Source organism: Pogoniulus pusillus, chromosome 17 (assembly GCF_015220805.1).
Source record: "Pogoniulus pusillus isolate bPogPus1 chromosome 17, bPogPus1.pri, whole genome shotgun sequence".
NCBI lineage: Eukaryota > Metazoa > Chordata > Aves > Piciformes > Lybiidae > Pogoniulus > Pogoniulus pusillus.
Genome location: NC_087280.1, coordinates 15459017 through 15476539, shown reverse-complemented (window position 1 = coordinate 15476539; position 17523 = coordinate 15459017). Strand labels below are relative to the sequence as shown.

The 17523-nt window shown below is 52.0% G+C and overlaps 1 protein-coding gene across 1 annotated transcript in view; it reads right to left on the bottom strand.

Annotated features, from left to right (window-relative positions):
- Positions 1-17523, bottom strand: part of ITGA11 (integrin subunit alpha 11) — a 72117-nt gene that overhangs the window by 39830 nt on the left and 14764 nt on the right. The window contains 3 exon segments of the mRNA XM_064157874.1: positions 1954-2068; positions 3162-3253; positions 6115-6224. Coding sequence (XP_064013944.1) covers positions 1954-2068; positions 3162-3253; positions 6115-6224 — 317 coding nt within the window.

The following is a 17523-nucleotide window of genomic DNA, read 5'->3' as shown; positions in this document are numbered from 1 at the left end:
ACCATCCAGAGCCAAGATGGGCATTTCCTCCTCTCCCCAGGAAATCCTCAGTCAGGAGACAGCCAAAAACCCCAGCGAGGACCCCAGGGCTGAGCCCAGCAGGATGAGCTGTGAAGGATTTAAGCAGTGGCCTGGTTTGCAGCGAGGGAAATTGCTCAGTGCTGTTGTCTCTCAGCCCTGCTTTCATTTTAGAACACAAGCAGAAAAGCTGCAGAACCACAGAATGGTTTGGGTTGGAAGGGACCTTAAAACTCATCTAGCTCCAACTCCCCTGCTATGGGCAGGGACACCTTCCACTAGCCCAGGTTGCACAAAGCCTCATCCAACCAGGCCTTCAGCACCTGCAGGGAAGAGGCATCCACAGCCTCCCTGAGCAACCTGTTCCAGTGTCTCACTGTCCTCACTGGAAAGAATTTCTTCCTGATCTTGAGTCCAAATCTCCCCTCCTCTTGGTCTAAGCCATTGGTCCTTATTGTAGCACTGCTAGCCCCTGTAATAAATGCCTCTCCAGCTTTCCAGGCTCCCTTCAGGTTTGAGAGGTACTGGAAAACCAGAAGATGCTGAATTTTCTGGGGACAAATATTTATTCCCTGCTCTTTTCAGCTGCTGGGGGCGTTTATGGGACTGCAGTCAAAAGTGGATCTCTTTGTCACTGTGGTCCTCAGCTGTGTGCCACCATAGGATCACAGAATGGTAGAGGTGGAAAGGGACTCTGGAGGTCATTCTGTCCAATATCTCTGCTAAGCAGGGGCACCCACAGCAGCTTACCCAGGATCTCAATGTCCAGGAGGGTTTGTGATCTCTCCAGAGAAGCAAACTCCACAGCCTCCCTGTACAGCCTGCTCCAGGGTCCCATCACTCTCAAAAGAAGTTGATCTCAGACCCCAGGGAGAGAAAATGACCCTATGCATCCTACTCACTACCTGAAAACACTCAAGTCATGAATCACCTTCCCTCTCAAAGCCCAACTACTCTTTTCAGCAAGGACTGAAATCATCTCCTGGCTGTAGAGAGGGATGGGACTCTGTGGGGGTGGGCTCTGCGTTTACTGCCTTTGCTTCCTAGAAGTCCCTTTTCACAGTATCAACAAGGTTGGAAAAGACCTCACAGATCATCAAGTCCAACCCTTTACCACAGTTCTCAAGGCTAGACCATGGCACCAAGTGCCACATCCAACCTTGCCTTGAACAGCTCCAGGGACGGAGTCTCCCCCTCTACGCTGTGAGAATGAATTGCTACCCAGTGGGTGATGGAGCAAATTGCTGGAGAGGACCTTCTGGGAGCCCTGATCATAGAACCACGAGGTTGGAAGAGACCTTTGAGATCAAGTCCAACCACTCACCTAAAGCTCACAACCCCACCACTACTGCTGGGCCACTACCTCTAACCCATGTCCCTCAGCACCCCATCTATGCAGCTTTGAAACCCCACCCTGGGGATGGTGGCTCCACCACCTCCCTGGGCAACCCATTCCAAAGGCCTGATGGTGCAGGACAGGCTTCTGCAGCTTCTAACCAGCTCCAGAAAAGCCAGGAAGCTCATTTAATACCTCAAAATACAATCACGTAGCCAGAGGCAGAGATTTGGGCCAAAACATTCATCTGCCAGTCAATGAGCTCTTTGTTCTGGGCAGCCAAGCTCTGAATTCTTTCCCTATTTTGCCTTCCTAGCTGTGCTGATAAAATATTCAGGATACTTTTACCCCTGGTTTTGGAAGAAAAAGGTGTTTTTTTGTCTTTCCCAGCTGTCAGTCAAAAGGAAAACCTTTTCCAGATGTCCATGGATGCAACCCCCTTGGAACCACTTCCCTGCAGCCATTTCCTCTGCCCTTGCCTTCGCTCAACCACTGACATGGCTTTGATTTCTCAATGGGGCTGAAGAGATTAGGGACCAGAAAAATCTCTCTGACTTCAAAGGCAGGGTTAGAGCCTCAGGGCAGGTTGTTTCCCCTACTCTGTAGAGCTGGAGCCACTGTCTTGGAGAATCTGAAGTTGGAGTTGACTCGGGAGCACATGCCCGTGGTGTAGTAGGAGCTTCCACACTCGTGGGACCAGAGTGGGCTGCAGGCCTGGAAGGGGGCAACAAACAGCAGGGATGAGTTTAGACTCAGAGAATCATCACAGAGTCATAGAAATCACAGAACTGGTTTGGTTGGAAAAGACCTCTAAGACCATTGAGTTCAACCATCCACCTGACACCACCGTGGCCCAAAGTGAATCAGGGGATTATTGGTTTTGGCTGGAAGAGACCTTTAAGCTCATGGAGTCCAACTGTTAGCCCAGCACACTGCCAGCTCACCACCAAACCATGGCCCCCAGCACCACATCTACATGGCTTTGAAACCCCCCCACTCAGCGATGAGGACTCCACCACTGCCCTGGGCAGCCTGGGACAAGCCTTGACAACCCTCAAGAGGAAGAAATTGTTCCTCATGTCGAAACTAAGCCTCTCCTGGTACATCTTGAGGCCATTTCCTCTTGTCCTATCAATTGTTCCTTGACTGGAACAATTCTTCTCCTTAGGAGAAGAGACCAACCTCCACCTGGCTCCAATCTCCTTTCAGGGAGCTGTAGAGAGCCAGAATCATAGAATCATGGAATCATAGAGTCAACCAGGTTGGAAGAGACCTCCAAGATCATCCAGTCCAACCTAGCACCCAGCCCTATCCAGTCAACCAGACCATGGCACCAAGTGCCTCATCCAGGCTTTGCTTGAACACCTCCAGGGACAGTGACTCCACCACCTCCCTGGGCAGCCCATTCCAATGCCATTCACCCTCTCTGACAGCAACTTCCTCCTAACATCCAGCCCAGACCTCCCCCCTCAGCCTCCTTTTCTCCAGAAAGAACAACCCCAGGTCCCTCAGCTGCTCCACACAAGACCTGTGCTCTAGACCCTTCACCAGCTCCCCTGACCTCCTCTGGCGCTGCTCCAGCACCTGAGTCATGAACTTCCACTACCTAATTGCTGCTTCTCAAGGTTGTCCTCTCCTCTGGCATCTTTTTCCCCGTGGTGCACAGAGCATTCCCACAACTGGCCAAAGGGCAGCGCTGGGATGCCTTTGCACGCTGATAGCCAGGCAGCTGCCTTTGCTTGCTGATGGTCATGCAGAGCCCTCCCCGAGCCAGCAGCCAGGCTGTGCTGAGGCCCTGGTTGCTCACCAGAAAGCTGTTGTCCCTGGGGTTGGTGGCCAGGCTGAGGCCGAGGCGCATGTTGTCCTTCCTCTCAGAGACGTTGGAGAGCGTCACCCGTCCTTTGGAGAGAGGATGCGGTTAGGCACAGGGATGCCAGGCAAGCAGCCCACAGCCCCTGGCGCTCCCTGGCATCTCTGGAGCCACAGGGAAGCCAGCTGAACGCCGGAGGAGAGCTGTCTCTGCCAGCTCTCTGCTTTTGCTTTCTTTGCTGGAAGCAGCTGTGGAGATAAGGATTGTTTGTTTCCTTTGGTAGCACAACCAAGGAAGGGAAAAGCCTTCTAGGGAATCCAACTGGGAGTCAGAGATGACATCTTTCATGAAGCCAAGCATTAGGAAGAAACCTCTTGGAGCAGCTCTAGCATCTCGTCTCTGATTGCTGGGCCAGCAGGCATTTAGCAGCTGCTTTGCCTTTGTGTCTCCTGTCACAGCCCAAAACCTGGGAACAGCCCCTGGGGCAGGCCTGGATTTCTGCTCCTACCCAAAAATCGTTTGAGCTGTGACATCAACGACCCCTGACCCAGACATAGAATCAACCAGGTTGGAAGAGACCTCCAAGATCAGCCACTCCAACCTAGCACCCAGCCCTAGCCAGTCAACCAGACCATGGCACTAAGTGCCTCATCCAGGCTTTCCTTGAACACCTCCAGGGACAGAGACTCCACCACCTCCCTGGGCAGCCCATTCCAATGCCAATCACTCTCTCTGGGAAGAACTTCCTCCTAACATCCAGCCTAGACTTTCCCCGGCACAACTTGAGACTGTCCCCCCTTGTTCTATCCACTTCAGGGGACAACACAGCTGCCTGCCACCTAGGGCTTCCCACTTTGCTGTTTGGTCTGAGGAGGAGGAAATTGGGCAATAAACGCTAAAGCTGAGGGGTTGCCTTCATTGCCTGTGGCCTCTGGGAGTTTCTTGCTGAAGTTTGAATTGAGGGGAGTGGCTCAGAAACCAAAATCTACAACCTGGAGCTCCAAGGACCCCTTGAGCCTCCATCAACCCCTTGCTTCATGCCTGTGGGTCAGCTCTGGCTCTCATCCTGAGCTTGCTCCCCACCACTGCTTACATTCACCTCAGAGGGGAAAAAAAAAAGTGGGCTTTATCCCACTTCTTAAATCCTCCAGGATGCTGGCTGCAGGTGCTGGCAACCTCTTGTCCTGCTCTGGTACCCAGCTACTGAACGACTGCAGCTCCTGCATCCTCCTCTCTGCCAGCTCCTGCATCCTGCTCCCCATCAGCTCCTTCATCAAGCTCCCCACCAGCTCCTGCTCCCTGCTACTCGCCAGGTCCTGCACCCCACCAGCAGCTCCTTCATCCTGCTTCCCACTGGTTTCTGTTCACCACCAGCTCCTCCTCCCTACCAGCACTTGCACCTTGCTCCTCACCAGCTCAGCATGGGAAGGGCAAAAGCAGAGCCCTGGTCTCCATCATTTTGTGCTTCTCCATGCCACGGTCATCTCTGCTGTCAGCTTCCCATTCCACCCAGGGTATCTCCATGATTGGTCTTATTCAAGTGGCCTCAGGGGATTGTGCTGCTTAGACAATTTGGGGGGGAAGGCTCCTTGCTCATGGAAACTCCTTTCCACTGGAAAAGAGATTGATTCCCCCCTCCCAATTTACCTAACAAGAGATTTATTTCCTTGAAGAATCTTGATACTCTCATAGGAAATAAGAAAACACAAACCAGTACAAAACCTAAACAAAACAAAGCCCAAAACCAAAGGGAAAAAAGAAGAAAGCAATGCACAAAACCCTCCAAAGATTTGGAGGCAATCAATCAAATATTGCAGATGATCCACAGTTCCTCCACTCTTATCAGCTCTGGTAGGAGCCCAGGGTAGTTTCAATTCATAATGGTGAAAAATGAAGTGAGGACAGCTGCTCCAGCCTGAAAACATCCCAGACCTGGCCCCCACCCCCAGCCCTGCTCCTCAGGAGCATGAGAAAGTCCCCAGCTCTCACATTCCCCACCAAGACGAGGAGGTGCCTGTTGGGTGACCCATGCTGGGCAGCAAAGGGGACTCCTATGGCTTGCATGTCCAGCTAGGCTGATACTGCACTCTCAGCACAACTGGGGCTGGATTAGCCTGGCAAACCCCAAGAAAGAGCTCGCTGTCTCCATCTGGGTAGGGGAGATTGGGATATTTGTGGGACTGGAGCATCCCTGGAGTGTCTCCTCTTGTGATGGCAGTGATGGTGTCTGGGGGTGATGGGGCTGGGTAGCAATTCTCCACGGGGGGAAGATGGATGTTGGGAGCAGAACTGAATCACAGGAATCATAGAATTGCTCTTGTTGGAAAAGACCTTCAAGATCACTGAGTCAAACCATCAACCCAAGACCACTGTGGCCATTAAACCATGTCTAAAATTTGGCTGCACCCAGGGAACCTGCTGTGGTGGTCACATCACCTGAGCATCTCCTGGTGAAGGAACACAGACACCACCATGGTGAGATCATTGTCTATTGGTAAGCTTCTCTTGGTCACTTCACATTTAAGCTACATTAACTTGAATTAACTCTAATGTTGCTCAAAGCTCAGTGTCAGGAGTGACATCAGGCATAGAATCCTGCAATGGTTTGGGTTGGAAGGGACTTCCAACATTATCTAGTTCCAACCCCTCTCCCATGAAAGACATCTTCCACTAGACCAGGTTGCTCAAGGCCTCATCCAACCTGCCCTTGGACCCTTCCAGGGATAGAGCATCCACAACCTCCCTGAGTGAGACTTATTCCAGTGTCTCACCACCCTGAGCACCTGAAACAATTCCTTATCTAGAAGTCCTCTTAGAGCATGCAGTCCTCATGCTTTTGGGGGCAACCTGGACAATGCAGAAGGTCCATTTCTACAGTCCAAAGCAGGGATAAAAAGCCCCATGGTAAAAGTGTCCAAGTCCTCTTTGTTGCTCTGGGGATGTGCAGTACCTAGGTTGAGTTTGGTGCAGTTGCTGTGGCTGTCACTGGTCACTGGGCACTTGTAGACATCTCCTGTCTTCTGCTGGCCATTGGTTTCATAGGGAGCTCCCACCACCAGCCTGTGGGAAAGAGGAGTCTGTTAGTGAGGATGGGTGGGAGGGGTCTGGAGCATCTCTGTGAGGAGGAGAGGTTGAGAGCCCTGGGGCTGGTGAGCCTGGAGAAGAGCAGCCCCAGAGGGGATCTGCTCAATGCTCAGCAAGAGATAAAGGGTGGGGGTCAAGAAGATGAGGCTGAGCTTTTGCCCAGTGGTGCCCACTGACAGGGCAAGGGGCAAGAGGCACAAACTGGAACCTGGGAGGTGTGAGGGTGCTGGGGCCTTGAAGCAGGCTGCCCAGAGAGGTTGTGGAGTCTCCTCCTCTGGAGAGCTCCCAAACTCCCCATGCCATTGTGATGTTGGGCAGGCTGCTCTGGGTGCCTCGGCTTGAGCAGAGTGGTTGCACTGAATGATCTCCAGGGGTTCCTTCCATCATGTACCACGCTGGGACTCTGTGATTCTGCTGAAGGTGCTAGAACAAACCCACAGCCACTGCTGGAGGGGAATGAATGCTTCTCAGACCACCCCCCCCCCCCACTACCTGGGTCAGAAGGTGTCAGAAAGGAGTCTCTTTCTGGTGGAACACCATCATTCTCCTGACTTGGTGCAAGCATCAGAAGAATCATTCCCACTTCCCCTTCCTGTGACAGCAGCAATAAGTGAGGGATGATGACTCACTGCTGCTTGGAATTGATGCCCATCAGATGCAAGGGGATGAAGGAATGTCTGGCAGCCAGCAAGGTCTGCAAAACCAGCTGGTGGTGTGAGGAGGAGCGAGGGACCTCCCATCATCACCTTGGCTCAGAGCCAGCACCAACCCAAAACCTTCAGCATCCATCTGAGGTCCTGCAGGAGCTCAGCTGGGCTCAGAGAGTGGGGACAGGGAGGTGTCCCTTCTCACCACTACTTGGTCACTACAGGGACCTGCTTGTGACCAGATTGTCTCCATCAGCTCCTTCCTCCATCCATGTTCTGCCTAAGCTAAGGATACTCCAAAGGAGTGATAGAATCACTCCAACCCAGGCTGGCTTGAGTTGGAAAGGGCCTTCCAAGGTGATCTCCTCCAGCCTCTCTGTAGACAACAGGAACACTGGAACCAGGGCAGGTTGCTCAGAGCCCCAGAGAACCTGACCTGGCATGGTTCCAGGGATGGGACATCTACCATCAACCCATCCAAGCTCTGCTCTCAGCTCCAGCAATGACACCAACTCCCACTGGTATCCACAGGAATTTTCCCTATTAAGAATCTGGAAAAAAAGAGAATTTCCAGGAGTTCTGCCCCAACCTGGGGCTGTTCACTGACGAGGATCTGAGAGTTCCTCAGCTCAGCTCTGGGTGGGGACATTTGGCATCTCTCTTCTTTCCATGAGGAGGAGCTGATTAAAACCTGCAACCCCCAGGGGTGCAGGGCAGTAGTCAAGATGGAGCTGGGACATCACTAACATTTTTCTCACTTTTTTTCTCTTGTGGTCTTGCCCAGAATAGTACAAAAGCAGCCTTCCAGAGGAGGAGGAGGAGGAGGAAGCTGACCATTCCTTCCAGGCTACTTCAAGAATAGCCTCAACCACAACTTATTGGAGTCTTCTGCTCCCAAGTTGTTAGCCCCAAAAGAATTTGCTCCTTGGATCCATGATTGGTTGGAGCAGCCCTGAGGAGAGGGACTTGGAGGGTGCTGGTGGACAAGAAGCTCAACATGAGCCAGTAGTGTGCATTTGCAGCCCCAGAAATCCAACCAGATCCTAGGCTGCATCAGGAGAAGTGTGGCCAGCAGGGTGAAGGAGGTGATTCTCCTCCTCTACTCTGCTCTGGGGAGACCCCACCTGGAGTACTGCATCCAGTTCTGGAGCCTCTATCACAAGAGGGATGTGGAGATGCTGGAGTGTGTCCAGAGCAGGGCCAGGAGGATGCTCAGAGGGCTGCAGCAGCTCTGCTGTGAGCACAGACTGAAACAGTTGGGGCTGTGCAGTCTGCAGAAGACAAAGCTCCCAGGTGACCTTCTTGTGGCCTTCCAGGATCTGAAGGGGGCTACAAAAAAGCTGGGGAAGAACTTTTTAGGCTCTCAGGGAGTGACAGGACTGGGGGGAATGGAGCAAAGCTGGAGGTGGGGAGGTTCAGGCTGGACGTGAAGAGGAAGTTGTTGAGCATGAGAGTGGTGAGAGGCTGGAATGGGTTGCCCAGGGAGGTGGTTGAGGCCCCATGGCTGGAGGTGTTTAAGGCCAGGCTGGATGAGGCTGTGGGCAGCCTGCTCTAGGGTAGGGTGTCCCTGGCCATGGCAGGGGGGTTGCAGCTGTCTGCTCCTTGTGGTCCCTTCCAACCCTGACTGATTCTATGATCTGCTTTCCGAATCCTATCTGTGGAAGCAATCACCCAAGCCTGGATCACTGAATAAGCAGCACCTCTCCAGAGCACCAGGATTTCTCTTGTTCTTCACCACCCTACCCAGCATCTGGCAAAGCCACCCTTGATGGCACAGATGGTCCCTGTTAGACCAGAAATGGTGCTTCTACAAAGGCAGCAACCACTCCTCCTTTCATTCCATCACTGTGAAGTGGAATCCCTCACCAAATGAAACACTCCAGAATCCAAGCAGCGTTGGAGGACTCTTATGGAAATGCTTCCTGCTAATGAGAAGATTTATTAAGGGGGAATAATAACCATCTGGAGATGTCCTCAGTTGCATCCAGAAGCTCAGAGAAGTAGGATGCCTTCTGCCTGCTCTATCCAAAGGTGCTTGTGTTCCTCTGGCTCTACCACACTATAGATGCTGATGGCCAGAGATGAGAAGGTGGAAGATGTGGAATATAATATCATAGAATCATTAAGACCTCTAAGATCTTCAGTCCCAACCATCAATCCAAGATCACCATGCCCACTAAATCATGTCCCTAATGCTACATCTAGATGGCTTTTGATCATCTCCAAGGATGGTGACTCCACCACCTCCCTGGGTAGCCTGTTCCAATAAGGAAATTTTTCCTCACATCCAGCCTAAACCTCCCCTGCTGCAGGCTTGAGGCCATTTCCTCTTGTCCTATTGCTTGATCCTTGGGAGTAGAGAAAGAGAGGCAAGAATAAAACAATCCCTGAGGATGAAGAACTAAAGCTTGAGACACCTCAGAAGGTGATATTCTCATTTTCTGATTCAAGAAGACTCTAACACGAATAGGATTTGACATGAACTTCTCAAAGCAGCCCCAGCTTGAGGTATCCACCCTGGCCCCCCACAGAAAATCTTATCAGAGTCTTTCCCATTCATTAAAATGCACATATCAATATTAGCACCCAACCCATTAAGCACTCCTGAGGACCAGAATCATAGAATCAGTCAGGGTTGGAAGGCACCACAAGGAGCAGCCAGTTCCAAGCCCCCTGCCATGCCTAGGGACACCCTACCCTACATGAGGATAGCCAGAGCCCCATCCAGTCTGGCCTGAAACACTTCCAGGGATGGGGCCTCAGCCACCTCCCTGGGCAACCCATTCCAGGCTCTCACCACTCTCATGCTCAACAACTTCCTCCTCACCTCCAGACTGAATCTCCCCATCTCCAGCTTTGCTCCATTCCCCCCAGTCCTGTCACTCCCTGAGAGCCTAAAAAAATCCTTCCCCAGCTTTTTTGGAGCCCCCTTCAGACCCTGGAAGGCCACAAGGAGGTCACCTCGGAGCAATTCTTAGGTTGAAGCATCTCTTTCAGCTGCAAGGTGATGACGAGGGCAAAGCACCCATTCCCCATCCCTGTGTCAGGGCTGGAAACTCAAAGCAAGTCCAACTCTTTCCAGTCGCTGCCATGAATGCAAGCAGGGCTGTGAAGCTCATGAAACCAGATATTTTGGTCTCCCAAAGACAATGGCATTGTTTTCCCTTTCCAGTTAAATTGAGATGATGAATTAGCTGACGCTGTCGGATTCTCACGGCAGCTTGGCAGCTCAGGAGCAGGCTTTTCCAGCTGTTTGGAAGGGGCTGGGATGCTGTAAGTGTTCCCTGAAGCTGCCTGTCAGAGACATTACTCTACTCCCCACTTCACAGGTTGCTTCCAAATCTCTTTCTTTACTTCGTGGGTTGCAAACTTGTGCTTGGAGCAGTTTATCTCCTTAAAAGACAATTTTAGAGCCCTAGAACAGTTTGGCTTGGAAGGGACCTTAAAGATCAGCTAGTTCTAACCCCATGCCATAGGCAGGGGCACCTCCTGTCTACAACTACCTGAAGGGAGGATGCAGCCAGGTGGGGTTGGTCTCTTCTGCCAAGCAAGCAGCAACAGAACAAGGGGACAGAGTCTCAAGTTGTGCCAGGGGAGGTCTAGGCTGGATGTTAGGAGGAAGTTGTTGGCAGAGAGAGTGATTGGCATTGGAATGGGCTGCCCAGGGAGGTGGTGGAGTCACCATCCCTGGAGGTGTTCAAAAAAACACTGGCTGAGGCACTGAGTGCCATGGTCTGCTTGATTGGCCAGGGCTGAGTGATAGGTTGGACTGGCTGAGCTTGGAGGTCTCTTCCAACCTGGTTGATTCTATGATTCTATTGGACCAGGTAAGACCTGTCCAACCTGGGTTTGAACACTTTCAGGATTGGAGCCTCCACAATTTCTCTGGGAAACCTTTCCCAGTTCCTATTGAGCCTTTGTAGAGAAGAATTTCTTCCTAATATCTAATCTAAATCGAGCTCCTTCCAGTTTGAAGCCAGTCTTCAGAAGAGGATAAGGGGAGACCTCATCACCCTCTACAGCTCCCTGAAAGGAAGTTAGAGCTAGGTAGGGGTTGGTCTCTTCTTACATGCAGCAGGTGACAGGACAAGAGGAAACAGCTTCAAGTGGCACCAGAGGAAGTTCAAATTGGATACTAAGAAAACCTTCTTCCCATAAAGGGTTCTCAGGTGCTGGAACAGGCTGTCCATGGAGGCAGTGGAGTCCCCATCCCTGAAGGTGTTTAACAGATGCATGGAGGTGGTGCTGGAGGGTGTGGTTTAGTGGTAGTGGCTTAGCAGCAGTGTTGGGATTGTGAGTTCTAGGCAAGTGGTTGGACTTTGATGATCTCAAAGGTCTCCTCCAGCCCAAAGAGGAGACCTTTGAGATCAATGATTCCATGATTACCCTTCCTCCTGTCACTCCATGCCTTTGTGACAAGTCACTATCCAGCTCTCCTGCAGCCCCTTCCAAATGCTCTGGGTGTGAAAAAGAAAATAAGAGCCCATCCCATATCACCTAAATCACTCAGAGCTAATCACAGCATCTCCAGCTCCAACCTCTCTCTCCCCACTCACTCTTGGATCACCTCAAATCTCCCTCACCACACTCTTGGGAGAGTTGCAGTCTCTACCCCTCAGCTGCAAGCTGATGCTCACCAAGCAAAGCTCTTTGCAAAGAGTGAAACAGCAAAATCCTTGCGTCATGGCTTGGCTAAAACAAACAAACAAAAGGGAGAAGCTTTGAAAGGAAATGAGAACCAAACGAACCCTCCCTTGCCTGCCTTTTCATGTGTGCTTCTGGGGAAAACAAAAGCAAAGCAAGAAGGGGAGGGGGGGGAAAAGAAGGGATGAAATGTGGAAAGGGCAGACTGCTCCAAGCAATGTGTCTGAGGATGTATTTTTAACTTTCATCCTGGGAAAAAAGGATCAATAAAAAAAGAGGGGAAACCAAGCTGGGGGATGGAAATACTTCAGGAGCCTCAGCTCAGCCTGTGCAGTGAAGAGAACAGGGATTGTTGAGCTTGGAGAAAAGGAGGCTGAGGGGAGAGCTCATTGCCCTACTCTAGTTATTGGCCCTGGCCAGCCTGGGCCAGTAAATTGTTCCTTGTGTCCAACCTGAACCTCCCCTGGGGCAACTTGAGGCCATTTCCTATTGTCCTACTGCTTGTTCCTTGGGTGAAGAAACCCACAGCAGTGCCTCAGAGCAGTGGTGATTAGGCACTGGGATGGACTGCTCAGGGAAGTGGTGGAGTCACCATCCCTGGGGGTCTTTAAGAAAACATTGGATGTGGCACTTGGTGGCATGGGTTAGCTGATGTTGTGGTGTTAGGTCATAGGCTGGCCTTGATGATCTCAGAGGTCTTTTACAGCCTCAATGAGTCTGTGGCTCCAGCCTCCTTTCAGGGAGTTGTAGAGAGCCAGAAAGGTCTCCCCCCAGCCTCCTTTTCTCCAGGCTCAACAACCCCACCTCTCTCAGCTTCTCCTCACAAGACTTATGCTCTAAAACCTTCACCACCTTTGTTGCCCTTTTCTGAACCTGCTCCATCACCTCAATGTCCTTCTTGGAGTGAGTGACCTCAAAACACTTCAACCCTGGCTGGAGAAAGATGAGGTAAAAGCCAGCAGCACTTTAGGGACAATAGGTAAAAATTAAAACACAGGTCTTGTAAGGAGAGTAGAAGAGGACATCAGAAGAAACTCCTTCACTGGAAGGGCTCTCAAACCCAGGAACAGGCTGCCCAAGGAGGTGGCTGAATCCTCACCCTTGGAGATGTTCAAGAGAGGCAGAGACGTGGTGCTGAGGGACATGGTTTAGCACCAGCCTTGGCAGAGAGTTAGAGAATGGTTGGACTGGGTGATCTGAAAGGCCTTTTCCAACCAAAGCAACTCAAGGATCAGCATCTTTGCCTGGCCACAGCTCAGCCCCTCACCTCCTAAGACCCCACTCAGCTGGAAGGGGGAGAGGAAGGGGGAGAGGAAGGGGGAGAGGAAGGGGGAGAGGAAGGGGGAGAGGAAGGGGGAGAGGAAGTCCCGTTGGTGATCTGGGAACATGGGGATTAGGGAAGAGTGGAGAAGGAAGGCTGCTTTTCACAGCACTTCTCCATCAGTGGGACACAATCTCCTGCAAAGCACTTAATGTATTCAAGATGGACCTGGCTGAAGAAGTGATTGAGGAGATTCAGGAAAGGGAGAGCCGAGCTGTGGAAAACTTTCAGTGGGATCAGTGCTCCTCAGAGGGAATGTGACAGAGGAATGGACTTGGAAATGTTTTCAGTTCATGTTGGCAATGGTGGGAAAAAATACCTAGTGGGGGGCCAAGAAGAGAAAGAAATGGTGGAGTCAATGAGATGGTGGCAGAGGTCCTGATAGCGAGTCCTGGGACTGACAGCAGCTTTCTGCACAGCCTCTAGCAAATTATCAACCTCTGGCCATGACTTGATCTTTGAACACAAGACAGCTGATGGTGAGGAGCCCAGCACCTTGTGTGGGCAGCAACGGGCAGATGGCTACTTCAGCAGGTGCTGTCCATGTGCTGGTGACCAAACACCACCACAAACACGTTTGGGACAAACAGCTGTGGCCAAGCACTGGAAGCCCTCCTGTGTGGTCTCACAGATGAAGTCTGAGTTGATGGCTGTTGCATTATTGAAGCCAGAGGCATCCCTCAGCAGTGCCCAAAGCCTGCACCATCTCCATCAGGTTTCCACCACCCTCGGTGAGGGACAATATCCCCCCTCCCAGGAGAGGATCCAACCTGGTTGACTCTATGATATTAAGGCTTTGTCATCCTTCTATGATATTAAGGATGTGCCTTCCAACCACAGCTGGTACAGCCACACCTTTCTCTCCCGTGTGCAAGACCATCCCTGGAGGGCTTTCAAAGCTGTGTAGACATGGTGCTGAGGGATGTGGTTTAGTGGTAACCTGGCAGTGCTGGCTTGATGGTTGGACTCAATGACCTTAAAGGTCTCTTCCAACCTAAATAATTCTGTGACAAACCATCCCTTTAGCAGAAGCATTCCTGGTGGAGGCACTAGAGTCAAGTCTCCAAGCACTCCCCTTATTACCCCAGTTGGTAGACAACCTACAAATGGCAGCAGCTGAAGTGCTCCATCCTCACATTCAGTCAGGTTTGAACCACCTCCCACCGCCAACTTCTTTTGAGGTTTGGGTCCCATTGACCCTACAGTGCCTGGAGCAGACTACCAGATCCAAACCCTATCACATCCTTTGTCCCCATCTCATAAATTCACCTCCTCTTCCTGCAGCACTTCCAAGGGTCATTAACTCAATACAAGCCAACCACCAAGGGATAGTTTTCTGGGACCTTTTGAAAGCAGAATCCACAGCAGGTCAAGCAGTCAAAATGTCAACATAAAGGACTGGGATTGAGGGGGAGGAAGACTAAAGAATCAGAGAATGGTTTGGGTTGGAAGGGACCTTAAAGATCATTTAGTTCCAACCCCCTGCCATGGGCAAGGACACCTCCCACTAGATCAAGTTGCTCAAAGCCTTATCCAATCTGGCCTTGAACACCTCCAGGAATCAGAATCAACCAGGTTGGAAGAGATCTCCAAGATCATCCACTCCAACCTAGCACCCAGCCCTACCCAGTCAACCAGACCATGGCCCTAAGTGCCTCAGCCAGGCTTTGCTTCAACATCTTCAGGGACAGCAACTCCACCACCTCCCTGGGCAGCCCATTCCAATGCCAATCACTCTCTCTGGCAACAACTTCCTCCTAGCATCCAGCCTAGACCTCCCCTAGCACAACTTGAGGCTGTGTGCCCTTGTTCTGTTGCTGCTTGCCTGGCAGAAGAGACCAACCCCACCTGGCCACAGCCTTCCTTCAGGTAGCTGAAGACAGCAATGAGGTCTGCCCTGAGCCTCCTCTTCTGCAGGCTGCACACCCCCAGCTCCCTCAGCCTCTCCTCACAGGGCTGTGCTCCAGGCCCCTCACCAGCTTTGTCACCTTCCTCTGGACACATTCTAGTATCTCAACATCTCTCTTGAACTGAGGGGCCCAGAACTGGACACAGCACTCAAGGTGTGGCCTGACCAGTGCTGTGTCCAGGGGCAGAATAATCTCACTTGTCCTACTGGTCACACTATTCCTGATCCAGGCCAGGATGCCTTTGGCTCTCTTGGCCACCTGGGCACATCCACAAGCTCCCTGGACAACCTGTTCCACTGTCTCATCACCCTCACTTGTAAAGAATTTCTTTCTCATATCTTGCCTAAATCTCTGTCCCCTCTTGCCTGGGGAGTGTCTGCAGGAGGCTCTCCATCCACCACCCCCACCGAAAGAGGAGCAAACCCTCTCATTGCATGCTGAAACACAAACCCAGCTTAATTTAGCCAGCTCTGGGTTGAGCTGGGGATGGACACTCCTAATTACACAGCTCCTTCCCACCACACATCTGCAAACCACTCCCAGGCCTGGGTAGGACCTGCTGGGCCACCTCCCCCCGCATCAGGCTGCCAGGCCACTGGACCAGCCCTGATGTGAGCCAGCAGCAGGACGCGGAGCGAAGCAGGGTCTGACCTCCATGAGCAGTGGCACAGCCACGGTGCTGAGCAAAATGCTCTTCCTAAAATAGCAGCTGGTGGCTTGCAGAACATGTCTGAGGAGCTCACAGGACCTTGTGGGCAGCACTAATGAGACTTTCCTGCTCTCCCTGCTGTAATTTTTTCCCTTCTGCTTCAGGATGTTGTACTAAAGAGGTGTTTACAGGAGAGGCCCTTCGGAGAGTCTTGGCTTGGCCGTGGGTTTCCACTGCAGCGTTTGGAGCTGCTGGATGATCCTCTCCGTAGGCTGCAGGACTTGCCTGATTTCTGCCTTTCTTCTGAAGCAAACATGAATCCCTGACACCTCTCACCAGGTGCTTCTTGCTTTCCCCAGGCACCTATGATCACCAGCTGATGGCATTTGAAGGGTTCCCCCACCCATGCGTTTCTGCGTTGGAGGCACTGTTGGGTCACCATCTCCTGCATCACAGCTTCATCCAGCTGTCCTCATGGAATCATTCAGGTGGCAAAAAGACCTCCAAGATCATCAAGTCAACCACAAGCCAACACCACCATGCCCACTAAATCCATGTCCCCAGTTCACAGTACAGTATCACCAAGGTTGGAAAGGACCTCACAGATCATCAAGTCCAACCCTTTACCACAGAGCTCAAGGCCAGACCATGGCACCAAGTGCCACGTCCAATCCTGCCTTGAACAGCTCCAGGGACGGCGACTCCACCACCTCCCCGGGCAGCCCATTCCAGTGTCCAATGACTCTCTCAGTGAAGAACTTTCTCCTCACCTCCAGCCTAAATCTCCCCTGGCGCAGCCTGAGGCTGTGTCCTCTTGTTCTGGTGCTGGCCACCTGAGAGAAGAAAGCAACCTCCTCCTGGCCACAACCACCCCTCAGGTAGTTGTAGACAGCAATAAGGTCACCCCTGAGCCTCCTCTTCTCCAGGCTAACCAATCCCAGCTCCCTCAGCCTCTCCTCGTAGGGCTGTGCTCAAGGCCTCTCCCCAGCCTCGTCGCCCTTCTCTGGACACACTCAAGCATCTCAGTGTCCCTCCTAAACTGGGGGGCCCAGAACTGAACACAGCACTCAAGGTGTGGTCTAACCAGTGCAGAGTACAGGGGCAGAATGACCTCCCTGCTCCTGCTGACCACACCATTCCTGATGCAGGCCAGGATGCCACTGGCTCTCTTGGCCACCTGGGCACACTGCTGGCTCATGTTCAGGTGGGTATCAATCAGCACCCCCAGATCCCTCTCTGTCTGGCTGCTCTCCAGCCACTCCGACCCCAGCCTGTATCTCTGCATGGGGTTGTTGTGGCCAAAGTGCAGCACCCTGCACTTGGAGCTATTGAACCCCATCCCATTGGACTCTGCCCATCTGTGCAGGCAGTCAAGGTCCCGCTGCAGAGCCCTTCTGCCCTCCACCCCAGCCACATCTGCCCCCAGCTTAGTGTCATCTGCAAACTTGCTGATGACTGACTCCATGCCCTCATCCAGATCATCTACGAAGATGTTAAAGAGGATGGGGCCCAGCACTGACCCCTGAGGGACACCACTAGTGACAGCTGCCAGCTGGATGTTGCTACATCTACGTGCTTTTTTGAGCACCTGCAGGGAAGGTGACTCTGCCACCTCCCTGGGCAGCCTGTTCTCATGCTTGACCAGTCTTACAGGAAAGAAATTGTTCCTAATATCCAACCTAAACTTCCCCTGGTGCAACCTGCAGCCTTCAATCAATGCTTTGAGACAAGGACATCAAGCCTCCAACCTCAAATAATGAAGATGTGGTGGCAGAGGTCTTTTGATGGGGGAGCAATATGGGTTTGAAAGCAGCAACATCTCCTTCCACCATAGAGAACTCCATAAATAAGATATTTTCCACCACAGGCATTGTTGTGGCATAGGCAGGACTTGGAATCCTAGAATGGTTTGGGTTAGAAAGGGCCCTAAAGGTCACCCAATTCCAACACAGTGACACCTCCCACTAGATCTGATTGGTCAAAACCTTGTCCAGCCTCATCTTGAACACCTCCATGGAAGCAGCATCCACAGCTTCCCTGGGCAATGGGCAACCTGTATCAGTGTCTCATCACCCTCACTGGAAAGAATTTCTTCCTCACCTCC